Genomic DNA, 17,732 nt, shown 5'->3' with positions numbered 1-17,732 from the left:
TGCCCTACAAAAGGCTTTTCCACCACTGTTTTTTTCTAAGTGAACATGTGTGACTTTCTGTGGGAATAGAGATTGGGGGAACAGCAACTTTCTAGCAGCTATGACAAGGTCAAGATTGAAGGTGTGTGAGCGGTTGTATACAGTTTCAGTATACAGGGCCCCATAGACTCCGTGACAAGCAGCAGCTAGTGACCACGGGCAAAGACCATGAGAAAAAAAATATGAACAGAGCCCTTTATAAAAACGTTTTTTTTTATGTAATACAATATAAAAGCGCAATTTACAGCAGTTATGCTTTGTTACATACACATACTATGATTATAAAACGTGTAGGCTTCAAGGGAAGACTTCTTGATGAATCTAATATTAATATTACAAGTCTTAGTCTATCTTATTTTTATATATTGCAGCTAACTGCAATATTTCACTTAGAAAAAGAAGAAGCAATACAATAGAATGTTTTTTTTTTGTAGATAAGCCTGCCGTATCCTGCCACTTATGTGAAAATAATTGAAGATATTTAAAAACATTTGTGAACATTATTGAAAAACTGAAGTGTATGTAGTGGATCATTTATGTGTGGACACTACTCTTTGTCTTGGTGGCTCAAGTGAAAGGAAAAGCTTGAAAACTTGCAGATGAAATCCCTGCACATACCAATAATGCTCAAACGCTTTCCTATGTGGACGGCTGAACTGCCAAACATTCTGCAAATACAAATTTTTCTTAATACTTGTTGTACTGTACTGCAAAAAAAATACACCCTTAGTTTGGGATTAGGAAGATGTGTCTGCTCTCCAAAAAGAGTAGACTAAAGGGAGAGACTGATGCTAGCTCTGCCTCTGAGGTCTGTGTCAAACACAGTGGACTGATTTCTACAGGTTCAGAGTTCACAGTTTAAAAGATGGCCGTGTCTTCCTCTTGACAGTAGCCTGACGTCAGCACCACGTTGTCCAGCCCAATCTCTCCCCCAACTCCATTCCCACGTTCAGCTTCAAAGATGATCTGCAGAATGACAGCAAAGATGTTGATTAGATGTTTTGGAAATTGGGACTTGTGTGGTGTATTTTGTTCCCTTTGACAGTGGCCATATTGGCAAGTGTGGTGATTAAATTAAACCACATTGAGTTGGTAAATCCGATATTCACAGAACATACACCGGCGCCATTCTATGAGTCCTTTATCATTCTAGGTGTTTGGAATGGAATGATGACTCACAGATTCTGGGGCCTGGTTCTTCCAGGCCACAGTGAGCAGTTCTGTCTGCCAATCCTGACCCCGGCTGCGGCTCCGCAACCACACAAGTTCGGTGCTATTGTTCAACAGCACCCGCAGCGTGCCCACCTGGCTGCCCATCACGCGGTAGTTGAAGGTGAGGCAGAAGCCTCCCTGCTGGGCCCGGTCACTGAGGAGCAGCTTTAGCCTGGCCTGGTCCTGCTTCTCTCCCAGAAGACCACTCATAGCCATGTAGTACTCCATACCTGGGGGTTAGGGACCAGGGAGTGGACACAGGCTGATCACTGATAGTCCTTAACGTATGACCAACAGCTATTTGGGAATACATAGATTAAGCACAGCAAAGAGAAACTTCTGGAAGATAGATTCAGACGATCATGTGAACAATAAAGGATTTACCTTATCGGTCATTGTATGAAACTATATGCATCTACATGGCAAATATAGAAGGTAAATACTATTTATGCCCAATTAATAGTATAATTTGTACCGTTTTCATGGTAGGACACGCTCCAGTCAAAACTATCGTCCTTGTCTTGCACCCACTCACACACGCCCTGATCGAAGTTGCAGTCCATGAAGAACTCTGGAAGGCACAGTCAGATGTCAACAATTCACAGGGATTATGAAGGTATGGTTACCCACATTATGTTAACAAGTAAAGCAAGGATTACCTTCCTGTCCTGGAGCTATTTCGATCTCTTTGACATCCGTTGCAGGACCAAATACTGACTCAAAGTCCTCTGAAACTGATTTGGGAGACAGATAAGTCTTTTAAGATAAGGTACATAAAATGTCAAAATAATGTACTTAACTTTTGGAAAAAAAACACCAAAAAAAATCAAGACATGACATTCAAACAGGATATCAACAGCCTTGATTATTTAATTTACTTAATAATATAGCTCTATTTTAGTTACAAGCATTCTTCTGAAGATATGTGATTCCTGAAAATCTTCCAGATGATTATGCAGTTGAGAGATTTCCCCTCATAAAACAAAAGCCAGTAAGGGGCTTTTTACCTGCAAGTGGAAGCCTGCCCTGCTGCCATTCATCTGTCAGAATGGTGCCTTTTAACCGTAGGATATTACAACTGAAGCATCTTAAAGCTCTTCCAACAAACTTCCCCCTTCACCGAGTTGCCCTAGACAACCAGATGTATGCAACTTTGTTAATTGAACCCTGACCAGCCAGAGGGGGCTGGTGTTTGAGGAGCTGATGACAGACTCTCTCTTTCAAGGACTCTGTTTGCTGAACAGCTGTTCTGAGGGATGATAATACAAGTCTCTGCAAGCACAGGGAGAGCTGTGTGTATCCTGAGGCGCTCACATGGCGGCGGACTAAAATTCCTCCCTGGAGCTGATGGATGTCTCAGGGCCTGTCTCCTCTTGCTTTCTGAGTCGTCCTGCCGAAAGCTCAGGCTACTGTCAGACTTGCTTCCTTATAAAGAGATCAACAGTAGTGGCGAGCGGTATCCTTGTTACTGTCTCACTGAGAGGTATACCATCGCACCAGTGATCCTTTGCCTACTCTCGTATGGGTTTTGATCGTAAGATCCAGAGCCAATAATTCAAGCTATTTTGGCCCAAATCTCCGTTTAGGAGAAATAAGTAGACCTGTGCCAACATCGCGACGACCAGATGCTCTCGGACTATGAGAGAAAACCTAGTCAGATGAAGTTCTCTGGGGTGATCCATGTCTCCGTCAGGGCCAAAACGTTAGACTGCAGAGACACCTTTATGTGTACGTGTGTTTTATACCAAGAGCTAAGCGTCTTCTTCTTCCTAAACAAAATGACTGATTTGACATGAGAGGCTTATTTTATTACTTTTATACATGCTTGCCTGATTATACTCATCTCTATGCAATGTCTTCATGCTTGCTTTTAAACCTTCAGTTTCAGCGCATGGCCAGAGAATGAGAAGGTTAGAGAAGTGGTCATGTGTGACAGTTTGACTGGTGGCCTCAGTGCGTCCACCTCTTTCCCAGGCCTGGTTGTGTGGGATTGTCACACTGGTAGTCAGCACTTACGTTTCAACAGCAGTTTTTCCTGTCTTTAGTCTCCCTTTAAAAGGTCAATGGCAAATGACAGGGGCAAAACAGAATACTGTTTCAAACACTAGAACCAGATCTGTTTGATTACATCAACCAAAATGCATAGAGCGTATTGAACTACATGCAGCATTAAACTGTATGTTAGTTCAACTTCCTCTTGCTACATCTTATTTAGAACAGGAAGAAACACAGTAACAACTCTTCTAATGTGTTGATGGCTCGTCATCTAACCAAATTAGCTATTTATACCTCTACAAGTTTTGATGTATTTACAGAATGTGAAACATAGGCCGTTCTCTGCTTACTGATAATGAGTCTTTCATTTTGAGCCATAGAGCTACTCAGTGCATAGAACATGAAGCAACAGGCTGAATCATGACACACAGGTCCAGGGCTTAAAACTGACTTTTTATTGTGAAATGGTTCTCCTCAAGCTAATGCTGCCTGACAGTCTGACACCATGCTACAGCTTTGATAGAAGTAAGGGACTCAATCCAGGCCATTAGTCCAGCTAACCAAACCAGCCTGATGGTCTGGGGATAGAAGCTATTGACCAGTCTGTTAGTTTTAGCCATGATTCTCCTGTACTGCCCGTGTCTGAATGATGTAAACAGGGAGAACAGGCTGAGGTCCCTGATGATCTTCGTGGCCTTCCTGTGACACCTGGTGTTGTAGGTGTCCTGGAGAGCAGGCAGTGAGAGCAGCCATCGAGAGCATGCAGCCCGACAGCATGCTCTCGATGGTGCTCCTGTAGACTACTGTGACGGCCCTCGGGACAGGGCAAATTTCTTCAGCCTCCTGGGGTTAGAGAGTCGCTGTTGTGCCTTCTTCACCACGGTGTCCGTATGATTTGACAATTTCAGCTCCTTGGAGATCTGTACACCGAGGAACTTGACGTCTTTACGGCGGCCCCTGTTGATGAGGATGAGGGCATGCCTAGCCTGGTTCTTCCTGGAGTCCTCAATCAGCTCCTTTGTTTTGCCGACATTGAGGGAGAGGTTGTTTACAGTGGCTTGCAAAAGTATTCACCCCCCTTGGAATTTTTCCTATTTTGTTGCCTTACAACCTGGAATTAAAATAGATTTTTTTGGGGCTATGTATCATTTGACTTTTACAACATGCCTACCACTTTGAAGATGCAAAATATTTTTTATTGTGAAACAAATGAGAAATAAGACAAAAAAAGAACTTGAGCGTGCATAACTATTCACCCCACCCAAAGTCAATACTTTGTAGAGCCACCATTTGCAGCAATTACAGCTGCAAGTCTCTTGGGGTATGTCTCTATAAGCTTGGCACATCTAGCAACTGGGATTTTTGCCCATTCTTCAAGGCAGAACTGCTCCAGCTCCTTCAAGTTGGATGGGTTCTGCTGGTTTACAGCAATCTTTAAGTCACACCACAGATTCTCAATTGGATTGAGGTCTGGGCTTTGACCAGGCCATTCCAAGACATTTAAATGTTTCCCCTTAAATCACTCGAGTGTTGCTTTAGCAGTATGCTTAGGGTCATTATCCTGCTGGAAGGTGAACCTCCGTCCCAGTCTCAAATCTCTGGAAGACTGAAACAGGTTTCCCTCAAGAATTTCCCTGTATTTAGCACCAGCCATCATTCCTTCAATTCTGACCAGTTTCCCAGTCCCTGCTGATGAAAACATCCCCACAGCATGATGCTGCCACCACCATGGTGGGATGGCAGCATCAGGGATGGTATTCTCGGGGTGGCGAGAGGTGTTGGGTTTTTGCCAGACATAGCGTTTTCCTTGATGGCCAAATAGCTACATTTTAGTCTCATCTGACCAGAGTACCTTCTTCCATATGTTTGGGGAGTCTCCCACATGCCTTTTGGTGAACAACAAATGTGTTTGCTTATTTTTGTCATTACGCAATGGCCTTTTTCTGGCCACTCTTCCGTAAAGCCCAGCTCTGTGGATTGTACGGCTTAAAGTGGTCCTATGGGCAGATATTCCAATCTCCGCTGTGAAGCTTTGCAGCTCCTCCAGGGTTATCTTTGGTCTCTTTGTTGCCTCTCTGATTAATGCTCTCCTTGCCTTGTCTGTGCGATTTGGTGGGCGGCCCTCTCTTGGCAGGTTTGTTGTGGTGCCATATTCTTTTCATTTTTTAATAATGGATTTAATTGTGCTCTGTGGGATGTTCAAAGTTTCAGATATTTTTTTAAACCCCAACCCTGATCTGTACTTCTCCACAACTTTGTCCATGACCTGTTTGGAGAGCTCCTTGGTCTTCATGGTGCCGCTTGCTTGGTGGTGCCCCTTGCTTAGTGGTGTTGCAGACTCTGGGGCCTTTCAGAACAGGTGTATACAGGTGTATATACACTGAGATCATGTGACACTTAGATTGCACACGGGTGGACTTTATTTAACTAATTATGTGACTTCTGAAGGTAATTGGTTGCACCAGATCTTATTTAGGGGCTTCACAGTAAAGGGGGTGAATGCATATGCACGCACCACTTTTCAGTTTTTTATTTTATTAAATGTTTTGAAATAAGTGATTTTTTCCATTTCACTTCACCAATTTAGACTATTTTGTGTATTGGAACTGTGTGAGGCCACGTAGTCATGGGTATACAGGAGGGAACTGAGTAAGAACCCTTGTGGGGCACCCGTGTTGAGGATCAGCATGGAGGAGGTAATGTTGCCTACCTTCACCACCTGGGGGCGGCCCGTCAGGAAGTCCAGGACAAAGTTGCATAGGGAGGAGTTCAGTCCCAGGGCTCTGAGCTTCGTGGTGAGCTTAGAGGGCACTATGGTATTGAAGGCTGAGCTGTAGTCTATGAACAGCATCCTTACATATGCATTTCTCTTGTCCAGGTGGGTGAAGTCAGTTGGCAGTGCAATGGCGATTGAGTCGTCCGTGGATCTTTGACTAGCCTCACGAATCACTTCATGATGACGGAAGTGTTGGTCGGTAGTCATTCAGTTCAGTTACTTTCCCTTTCTTGGGCACAGGGATGATAATGGACATCTTGAAGCAGGTTTGGAATAATGGCCTGAGCTAGAAAATGTCTGAACACAAAAGCTAGCTGGTCTGCACATGTTCTGAGGGTGCAGCTAGGGATATCATCTGGGCCTGCAGCCCTGTGAGGTTCTTTCCTCGGCAGCTCAGAGTCATTTTGCTCGAAGTGTGAGAAAAAAATGTGTTTTTCTCCTCGTCCGGTAGGGCAGCGTTGGTGACCTCAATTTGACTGTGATAGTTAGAAGCCCCTGCCACATACGCCTCGTATCCGACCTGCTGAATTGCTCCTCCACTTTGTCCCTATACTTGTGCCTCGCCATCTTGATCGATCTGCGTAGCTATTATTTGTACCGTTTAACCATACAATTGTCCCCGGTCACCTTGGCGTGTTTAGAAGCAGCATCTCTCTCCTTTAGTTTCCTGACAAGGCTGCCATCAATCCATGGGTTTTTGATTTGGATCGTTTTTGAAAGACACCATCGGAATTACATCATGCTTTTTTAGATGAATCCAGTGACTGTGTCGGCTTATTCATTGATGTTATCCCCAGAGGCGGCCTGGAACATATTCCAGTCCACATGATCAAAACAGTCAATATGTTTATAGTAATTCAGGAGCATGGTTCTCAAATTCTAAACTTAATGCTGCCTCCAGGTACTCAGTTTCCAGTTTGTTCTGGGTCCAATGAAGATCTTTGAGAGCATTTTTGCTGTCGGTGGGATGTACACAGCCATGGCGATAATCCCTGAGAACTCTCTTGGAAGGTAAAAATGGCTGCAATAAACTACCAAGTATTTCAAGTCGGGAGAGCAGAAACTCACAAGTTCCTGTCTGTGTTCCCCGTCACACCACTTATTATTGGTCATAAAGCAGAGCCCCCGCCTTTGTTCTTGCCAGAGAGAACTCTCTTCCTATCCTCTTGATGAACTGTATAACCCGCTGGTTGTATTCATGGGTTGCATGTTTCGTCACAATATTGTTTTGAACATTTGCTTTGGACTGATGCCCAACTGAGCATTCTACTCAACACATCATTAGGGTCAGTGCTGATGAAGATGTAATCAAAAGTGCATTACATTGTCATGGAAATACAATGGCATTCAAAAGGAGGCAAATAAATAGCAGAAAAACCTTTTGTCATCATTTTAATACCACCAGATTGACTGTATATGCAGTATAACGTTAGCTAGCTAGCTAAGATTGAGGGGAAGCCACTGGATTTTAGCTAGTTAACGTTAGCATAAAAAACTATTTTTGACAAACTTTGCTAGCTAATGACAACATTGCCATCTGTCATTTGACAACATGATAAGGTTTGTAAAGTTGTTTCCTACTAAATATTTCACTACTTTAGCAATGTCATCGCACTAACCCTGTGACCATCCATCTCCGAACTTTGCGTAGTTATGTGTTTGAAGTTGTCCTGTATAGTGTCATTTGGGGGCATAGAAAATGTGTAACCATCCTAAATTTAACAGGGTGAAGAGAACAGTATGTATCACAAATTCTTGAAACAAATGAGGGATTTTATTTCTGAATAACTACGAGCGCTGCACATTACCACAGCAGTAATGGTGTACGAACTTCCATAGTATCAGTGTTGGAATAATCAGATTTGGGACCACCCACGATGGCAATAAAAAGGTAGATTAGTGGGAAAGAGTTAGAGGGAAATAAGGCTTACTGAAAACATCTCCTCTTGAATTAAGCTTGTTGTCCACATCTGTCTCCTCCTCATCTTCCTCTTCTTCCTCCTCCCCTACATCAGTAAAGCCCACCTGTCCCACCTCCTCTGAGCCACCCATATAGGTCTCCCCGTCATAGTCGAAGGGCTGCAAGCGGATCTGAGGGGGGACGGTCACCTTGGGCTCGGGGATGACGTTCTTGATCTGCTCTTTGTCCAGCTTCCCTGGCAGCCTCACTGGGGACTCTGGGATAGCTGCAGGAAGAAGGACCATGTCACACATCTGGAACTACAGAGGTGGAATCTGATGCAATTATACAAGAGTTTAGGTGTACATTCTGGGGTTACACCGCCATTCTAGATTATAAAGCCATTCTAGATTATAAAAACATTATGGATTATAAAACCATTATAGATTACAAAGACATTATGGATTATAAAGCCATTCTAGATTATAAAAACATTATGGATTATAAAACCATTATAGATTACAAAGACATTATGGATTATAAAGACATTATAGATTATAAAGACATTATAGATTATAAACCATTATAGATTATAAAGCCATTTTAGAATATAAAGCCATTATAGATTATGAAACTATTATAGATCATAAAGACATTATAGATTATAAAGACGACATAGGATATAAAGACAATTGACAAAACATATGTCAGACAGTATATCACTGTAATTTGTTCTTAATAACTTACCTTGTTCATTGAAATACATGCATTTGCTTATGTGTAAACATGTTTTCATAGACAGATGAGCATAGAGGGTAGGACGACAAACAGGAATATCATACTCCATGCATGGGAAGCATGACAGCCAGACTCAGCTATATACAGTGCATTTGGAAATTATTCAGACCCCTTGACTTTTTCCACATCAATCGACACACAATGCCCCATAATGACAAAGCAAAAACAGGTTTTTAGACATTTTTGCTAATGTATAAAAAAAAAACAGAAATACCTTATTTACGTCAGTATTCAGACATTTTGCTATGAGACTCAATTGAGCTCAGGTACATCCTGTTTCCATTGATCATCCTTGAGATGTTTCTACAACTTGATTGAAGTCCAAATGTGGTAAATTCAATTGATTGGACATGAACACAGTGGCCTCCATCATTCTTAAATGGAAGAAGTTTGGAACCACCAATACTCGTCTTAGAGCTGGCTGCCCGGCCAAACTGAGCAATCGGGGGAGAAGGGCCTTTGTCAGGGAGGTGACCAAGAACCCGATGGTCACTCTGACAGAGCTCCAGAGTTCCTCTGTAGAGATGGGAGAAACTTCCAGAAGGACAACTATCTCTGCAGCACTCCACCAATCAGGCCTTTATGGTAGATTTGCCAGACGGAAGCCACTCCTCAGTAAAAGGCCCGCTTGGAGTTTGCCAAAAGGCACCTAAAGACTCTCAGACCATGAGAAACAAGATTCTCTGGACTGATGAAACCAAGATTGAACTATTTGGCCTGAATGCCAAGCGTCACGTCTGGAGGAAACCTGGCACCATCCCTATGGTGAAGCATGGTGGTGGCAGCATCATGCTGTGGGGATGTTTTTCAGCGGCACGGACTGGGAGTCTAGTCAGGAACGGAGCAAAGTACAGAGAGATTGTTAATGAAAACCTGCTCCAGAGAGCTCACCTTCCAACAGGACAAAAACCCTAAGCACACAGCCAAGACAACGCAGGAGTGGCTTCGGGACAAGTCTTTTAATGTCCTTGAGTGGCCCAGCCAGAGCCCGGACTTGAACCCGATTGAACATCTCTGGAGAGACCTGAAAATAGCTGTGCAGCGATACTCGCCATCCAACCTGACAGAGCTTGACAGGATCTGCAGAGAAGAATGGGAGAAACTCCCCAAATACAGGTGTGCCAAGCTTGTAGCGTCATACCCAAGAAGCCTCAAGGCTGTAATTGCTGCCAAAGGTGCTTCAACAAAGTACTGAGTAAAGGGTCTGAATACTTATGTAAATGTGATATTTCAGTTTAATTTGTTATACATTTGCAAAAAAAAAAGTAAAACCGTTTTTTGCCTTGTCATTATGGGGTATTATGGTGTAGATCGATGAGGAACAAAAACAATGTCATATATTTTAGAATAAGGCTGTAACGTAACAAAATGTGGAAAAAGTCAAGGGATCTGAATACTTTCCGAATGCATTGTATTCTGTATCTAACTTACTGCTCTATGTTCATAATTTAAAAGTCTGAAATGGTTTCATGCTGAGTTCTACATGGCAGAACAAGCTGTGTGGGGTGGGGACAGAACCTAGCCTTGACCCATGGGAGAGGGAGGGGAGGGGGTTTCACAAAGCAAAATGGAAGGCGGCGAACAGATGAAGTGGAAAACCTAGTTGCATTCCATACACATCTCACCATTTAGGAAATTATCATCTGCACTGCCTTTGTCTCCCTGGTCCCACGAGCTTTGATAAAAGGGGTTGACTACAAAAAACATAAAGACATATTCGTTTACACAAAGCCCTGAGGCCTCGTTGCACCTATCATGTCACCTAGGCAACATCATCTACTGCCTGGTTCAGAGAGTGCACTGTGGCTCCCCTGTTCCCAGGCAGACATACAGACACACATGCCTCTCCTTTCCTCTGTCCTTCAGATGGCTGGGTTCAGATATTTACACAGGTGTGATTTGAATCAGGGCCTCTGTAGAGTGCAGAGGTTCTCTGCAAATGGGAAACTGGCTTTGGCAGTGCTCATGTTTGCCGATGCTGTTAAGAGCACAGATGAAATATGCAATTGTAAAATCACTAAGAGGGATTTATTTCAACCTTTATTTAACTAGGCAAGTCAGTTTAAGAACACATTCTTATTTACATTGACGGTCTACATATACGAGCTGAATATAGTGTATGCAGTCTGGAAAATGAACACTGTCCGGTTCTGGCCCCCCATTGCACATCAACTTTTCTAGGAAATAGATTTCACTCTCAGAATGTTTTGATGATGGAGGAATAGTAAATCTTTTCAGGTCTCACCAGAGCATTCAAAACCACTGCCACGGAAGCCATGCTTGCACTTGCACTTGTAGGATCCCTGAGTGTTCAGACAGACTGCACGGTGGCTGCACTGGTGTGTGTTGGCGACACACTCGTCATTGTCTGGAAAATTAAATGAGATGATTTGATTAGCTGATCAGCTAACAGAATTATGAATACCAAAAAAATGTGTTGTATATATGAAATGATTGTATACCTTACCTACACAGTCATATTTGCCATTGACATACTTCAGTTCGTAGCCATTCTGACACTTGCAGTAGTAGCTGCCAAACGTGTTGACACACTGCCTGTTGTATGGGCACAGGTTCTTCCCTGTTACACATTCATCAATATCTAAAGGCAAAGGAAGGGAAGAAAGAGGCTGAACATGAAATTAATGACGTCACTTATTTATTCTCCATTGTAGTGAAGGGTTAATATTTGGATCAGTGTAATTCAATTCCTTACTGACACTTAAGTTTAGCAAAACAATGGAAGTGTGTGTGAAGACTGGCTCCTCCCACTCAAATCAAGCAGTTTTGTGGGAAGAAACACTACCCCATTTGAACCCACATCACTACCCCATTTTAACCCACTTCACTGCCCCGTTTTAACCCACAGCACTACCCCATTTTAACCTACATCACTACCCCATTTTAACCTACATCACTACCCCATTTTAACCCACATCACTACCCCATTTTAACCTACATCGATACCCCATTTTAACCCACATCAATACCCCCATTTTAATCCACATCACTACCCCATTTTAACCTACATCACTACCCCATTTTAACCCACATCACCACCACATTTTAACCCACATCACTACCCCATTTTAACCCACATCACTACCCCATTTTAACCTACAGGCTGCTACAGATGATTAAGTTCTTATGCGAGAAGCCTTGAGACAGAGCAGGAATGTGAAACCGCAGAATGGAGTCTTTTCAGAGCTTTACAAATCTCCAAGAAGTCTACACCTTCTATTGTGTGCAGAACTATGAGGTGGCGAGATCCAGTAAGAACCGGTATGAACTCCTCACGAAGTGATATGGTGTCAGGGTCGGTGGTCCAAGGTAGTGGTACTCACCCACACAGGTCCTCTGGTCTGGCCCTAGCTGCAGCCCCGCAGACGGGCAGAGACAACGGATCTCCCCCTGTACATCCTCACAGCCATATTGACAGTGTGCCAGGGAGCACGTCCTGGAGTCTACACACACACACACACACACACACACACACACACACACACACACACACACACACACACACACACACACACACACACACACACACACACACACACACACACACACACACACACACACACACACACACACACAGGAAAGTGAACTTCTTAAACACTAAAGGTTCTGTGTAGTACATTTAGAACTAACAGTGATATCTCAGAGTGAATAGCAGCAGGTACAGTCAGGGTTACAGTTTCCCCTAGCAGGTACAGTCAGGGTTACAGTTTCCCCTAGCAGGTACAGTCAGGGTTACAGTTTCCCCTAGCAGGTACAGTCAGGGTTACAGTTTCCCACTAGCAGGTACAGTCAGGGTTACAGTTTCCCCTAGCAGGTACAGTCAGGGTTACAGTTTCCTCTAGCAGGTACAGTCAGGGTTACAGTTTCCCCTAGCAGATACAGTCAGGGTTACAGTTTCCCCTAGCAGGTACAGTCAGGGTTACAGTTTCCCCTAGCAGGTACAGTCAGGGTTACAGTTTCCTCTAGCAGGTACAGTCAGGGTTACAGTTTCCCCTAGCAGATACAGTCAGGGTTACAGTTTCCCCTAGCAGGTACAGTCAGGGTTACAGTTTCCCACTAGCAGGTACAGTCAGGGTTACAGTTTCCCCTAGCAGGTACAGTCAGGGTTACAGTTTCCTCTAGCAGGTACAGTCAGGGTTACAGTTTCCCCTAGCAGGTACAGTCAGGGTTACAGTTTCCCCTAGCAGGTACAGTCAGGGTTACAGTTTCCACTCACTGGTACAGGAGCCATCCGGCATCAGAGTGTATCCGTTGAGGCAGTAACACATGTAGCTGCCGTAGGTGTTCATACAACGATGCTCACAGGGGCGGGGCTTCAGGCCACACTCATTCAGGTCTGAACAGAGAGACAGTCATCCTCCGTTATGTACTTCAGGGACATGTATGTATGGCTATAGATATCATCTTTACATCAGAAATGATGCACCAGAGGGCTTCTACAAGTCTATGATGGTTTCCCTGAAACATAATACTTGAATATTGTCCCACAGACATCATACCTTACGTAGTTCCAGGGGCAACATATTATATACTGTTTGGGTTTATGTTATTATGTTATTATATACTGTTTGGGTTTCTCCAGATCAACTATTCTACACTGGCAGAAAATGAATAGTTTTGATATCTAAATATTGAGGTATCAAGTGATCTATCAGGGGCTTGTGAAATAGAGAGGGAAAACGACAGAGACAGGCTGCAAATCTGAGCTTCAAGTTGCTCTCTATCAAGAGACCACTTTGACTCGCATTCCCATTGTCCCTAGTCACCCTACTGACCTTGATTGCACATCTTTCCGGTGTATCCTGGGTAACACTTGCATTTGTTGGGGCCAGCACACTCTCCGTGCTTGCAACCATGTTCACACTGAGCTGATAAAGTATTTAAAGGAGAGACATAGAGGCAGCAGCGGGAACAATAAGAGGGTTAAACTGGATACCTGACACAACATAGTGCATATGCCAGTTTTACTATCCCTGAAGTAATTTAGTCCACATTTCTACAGGAAAATACTCCGCCGCAAAGAAAAACAAAAAAAACATTATATTGTGGAGAACATTTAGAATTCTCAAACTTTAGTTTTTCATTCATTGAATACTGTATCTATTTACAGTATGTGATATTTTCAATCAGAGAAAGTTACATAGAACAAGTTAAATTGATGACCAGAGCAATACAAAGACAATTCCAATCATAAACAACTAAGAACATGACAAGGTCACATACAGAATATCTGAACCAAACGTAACCACATACAGAATATCTTAACCAAATGTAAACACAAGTTGTTTTGTTGAAATACTTACCTTCACACTGTCCCTTGCTGTTCTTTCTCCAGCCATAGCAACACGCCAGTCTCCTGCCATAGCCACACACACCTGGTTGGCCACCGGTGGGGACTTGTCTGCGGTGCCTATACAGTTAAAGGACAGGTGACACACAACTCTATCTACCCTGTTAAATCTCTGCATGAACTGGTCTCCATTCCTTGATGGACAGTTGAATGTTAGTTGATTGACTACAGCTACTTGATTAGGAATAATACAATTAGTGAGTATAATGTTATCATAATACGTTGTTGATCATTATTTTACAAGTGATCGTAGAAGAAAACAAATGCCCAAATGAATGTATAAAAGTTGCAGTAAATATTCTGCAAATAGAGGAGATAATTATATCCCTAAACATGTCCCATGTGCTTTTTGGTGACAATCAACTTCGACATCCATAGTCTCATTTAGTCTTCCCAAACGCAGACCTGCAGACATCCTAGCTAATTACACCATGGCAAGTTATCCTTGGCTCCCACATATTGGGTGAAAAGAGCTCCTCCTATTGGGAGAAAAGGGAGGCTCCCTCCTATTGGGAGAAAGGGAGGTAAATAGCATGTTACGCTCTATACTTCTACTTCATCAGTTACTCCTTACAGTGTCACATGAATACCTCAAGCTGGAACCTATTTCCTCCAATTTCATGACCCCCCCCCCCCCCCCCCCTCTCCATCTGATTACACTTAACGTTATTCCCACTGACTGTCAACAAGTCAACACTTTGGAAATAATCTCCATATGATTGCATTGCACGTGTGTTTTAAACTGTAAATTAGATTGGGATGAGATGAGATGTCAATCTGTTACTTCCCTTTTCATAGCAGAAAAACTTTAGCTTTTGACAAGCAGATCTGTCTGGGGAAACCTTTCTGATCTGAATCAAATCTATACCTTTATAGTAGCTACACATTATCTGGTGAGACCTCTAACCTCTAACCTCTAGCGCAGTGCCAAACTCAAACGTTCCAGATGTTTGCATGGCTTCCTAAAAGCGTCCCTGGCTCCAAGGGGTCTGGAGAAATCTGAGACCTGTTAGAAATCAATCAGAACCGCCCACAGGAGGAGGGGTTCGCTAAGTGTGACAGCTGTCCTTCAGTGATTAACAGTTACCAGGAGCAACATTTAGCTGACACAGCCTCCATACTTCACAGAGTCCCTGGCCAAGGCACAGACAGCCTGACAGTACTTGCATGGCAACAAAACAACCCCTTTTCCCCGTGTACATATTGAAACATAACATTTTAGTAGGATGCAATAGTAGAATTTAAACAATGACATGTCTGTGATTGTCATGAGCTAAACTCAGTCTCTCTGGATAGTGTTTGCTAAACGACTAACGTGTGTGTGTCATATGTCTTATGAGCAGGGCTACTGGTGATGGGGATTCAGTATGAGCCGACTGCTTTTACTGTAAAAGTAAACACCTATAATGCATTTACAACACGTACAACACTCAGCTGTGTCTGGCCAGAGTGTTAGCTAGTAGCTGTTAGGAGAGTTAGCTAGGGATGCAATAATTGCTTTTGCAGTGCTGTTCCCTTGAAACTGCAATGAAATGTCCAGACTGAATCCTTTACTATCTAGAATGTATCCTATCAATAAACACTGAGCTTTACACCTGCTGCAGGCTTCAAAGTGAATGGATACAATAACAAAAGCATGAACTACAGTACATTGCTTGACCATTACTTTATACAGTATGTCTTTGAGGATAATTTCCTACAGCAGTCTTGATTGATTGCTCACTAACCTGTTGACGTCGGCACTCCCAGAGGAAGCGTAGAACAGGAAGAGAAGTACACCGATCCAGCTGAGGGGATGCATGTCTCTGACTGGGTACAGCTCACGTTCTCTCTCTCTCTCTCTCTCTCTCTCTCTCTCTCTCTCTCTCTCTCTCTCTCTCTCGCTCTCTCTCGCGCTCTCTCTCTCTCTCTCTCTCTCTCTCTCTCTCTCTCTCTCTCTCCCTCTCTCTCTCTCTCTCTCTCTCTCTCTCTCTCTCTCTCTCTCTCTCTCTCTCTCTCTCTCTCTCTCTCTCTCTCTCTCTCTCTCTCTCTCTCTCTCTCTCTCTCTCTCTCTCTCTCTCTCTCTCTCTCTCTCTCTCTCTCTCTCTCTCTCTCTCTCTCTCACAGAAGCTCTCACTCACTGTGTTTCTGGCTCTGTAGTGTTCTGCTCCTCCCAAGGGCTTGCTCCTATGCACTCAATGCATTCACATAGGGGTCACAGGAACCAGTCTCAATCCTCACCAAGCCTTTCTTAGTTAATACGTTTTCCCACCACACACTCCCCTCTAGTATGTAGACTTCTCTCTCTCTTTCTCTCTCTCTCTTTTTCACTCTCCTGATAGCCGTGTGTGATCTGAGGCCCATATGTCAGGCCCCCCCCCCCTCTCTCTCATTTCCTCCCACTCTCGCTCTCTTTCTCTCTCTTGGCTGAAATTCCAGAGGTAGGTTGCCATTACAATGAGTGACACTGGGGTCTGAGCATGGGAAGAAGGCAAGGGACGGGAGGGTCTGGTGGCTGTACGTTGAGGGTACACCAGACATCTCCACAGGGCCATTTGATTGATGATTGTTTTCCAGCAATAGTTCACCAGCAGGGACAGCTCTGTGATCACCATTGCAGCTATACTTAAAGCATATAGGTGCTTTAATAAGATGCATAGTGTAATACTGCTAGCTTATTTAACACCATATATGTCAAGACTTAAAAGCCCTTAATGAGTTTGCAAACTTTTCAAAGTGAACTCTAACATCTGGTCTAGCTCTGTCTCTGCACCCAGGGCTACAATGGTGCTGTTGGAATATTTGGTTGTCAGGTTTAGCATTAAATTCAGTGAACCACAGCCGTGTGCTATTAACTTTTCTTATTGGACGGCTTTGTCCTAAAAGTTTACAATGACTTTTGTAAACATATTTTGTGGCTTTAGATGGAATATATCTAAACTTGTCCATAAATTGTTGATATTTCTCAGTGCTCTTTTCATCCATTTAAAACCTATCTAGAGTATCACTATCCCATCTGCATCCCCCTCCTGTTCTTTCCCTCTCTGCTAATGATTTATGGAGCAGTGACATTTTATGTTCGAAAGCTTTGTGCGGTATTGCCTAAACCCCGGAACCACACCTTCAAAAGAGTCAGTCTACCTCCAAGCTTTCAAACAAGGACTTGGGAGGTACAAGGGAAATTGCTTTCACATGAGGAGAAGAAGGCTTTTTCACGGTCAGATAGTGTAGTTCAGCTGTAAAATACGGCCCTGTGATTTCTCTGACATTCTAGGATATATACAGTGCTGTAGCTAACCACAACCAAAGCTGGGAGAGGCGGAGTTTGTGGGGAGCTCCCTTTAACTGCGGAAATCTTAGAAAGGGAATGCCAGAAAAGTGGTTCATGTTTCCTCATTAATTCAGTAGTCCAGTAGCCAAAGGGGTATCAACAATAACATTGTATCAGATGATATGTTAAATTGACCTGATCATAACTATTTGATTCACATTTTGGTAGAAAAGTTTAAGGAAAAACTCTATACCCTCCAGTAACATAAGCCTCCAGTAACATAGGCCTCCAGTAACATAGGCCTCCAGTAACATAGGCCTCCAGTAACATAGGCCTCCAGTAACAGGCCTCCAGTACCAGGCCTCCAGTAACAGGCCTCCAGTAACATAGG

At 43.4% G+C, this 17,732-nt stretch overlaps 1 protein-coding gene across 5 annotated transcripts; it reads right to left on the bottom strand.

The window, feature by feature from the left end:
- Positions 1 to 234: 234 nt before the first annotated feature.
- Positions 235 to 16,386, bottom strand: LOC139546293 (epidermal growth factor-like protein 6). 5 transcript variants are annotated; one of them, XM_071354492.1, is made up of 13 exons: positions 16,212 to 16,386; positions 14,045 to 14,151; positions 13,517 to 13,609; positions 12,958 to 13,077; positions 12,065 to 12,184; positions 11,188 to 11,322; positions 10,966 to 11,088; positions 10,346 to 10,414; positions 7,954 to 8,208; positions 1,911 to 1,985; positions 1,727 to 1,822; positions 1,219 to 1,481; positions 235 to 1,005 (listed from the first exon to the last, which is right to left on the bottom strand). In XM_071354492.1, the coding sequence occupies exons 3-13, from the start codon at positions 13,527 to 13,529 to the stop codon at positions 898 to 900; spliced, it is 1,377 nt and encodes a 458-aa protein (XP_071210593.1). In that variant the 5' UTR covers positions 13,530 to 13,609; positions 14,045 to 14,151; positions 16,212 to 16,386; the 3' UTR covers positions 235 to 897. The 5 variants fall into 5 exon arrangements, with proteins under 5 accessions (XP_071210593.1, XP_071210588.1, XP_071210591.1 ...); XM_071354487.1 differs by lacking the exon at positions 16,212 to 16,386 and adding an exon at positions 15,819 to 16,036; XM_071354490.1 differs by lacking the exon at positions 16,212 to 16,386 and adding an exon at positions 15,819 to 16,036 and having other exon boundaries at positions 1,345 to 1,481.
- Positions 16,387 to 17,732: the final 1,346 nt, after the last annotated feature.

Source organism: Salvelinus alpinus, chromosome 20 (assembly GCF_045679555.1).
Source record: "Salvelinus alpinus chromosome 20, SLU_Salpinus.1, whole genome shotgun sequence".
NCBI classification, from domain to species: domain Eukaryota; kingdom Metazoa; phylum Chordata; class Actinopteri; order Salmoniformes; family Salmonidae; genus Salvelinus; species Salvelinus alpinus.
This window is presented reverse-complemented; position numbering and strand designations above follow the sequence as displayed.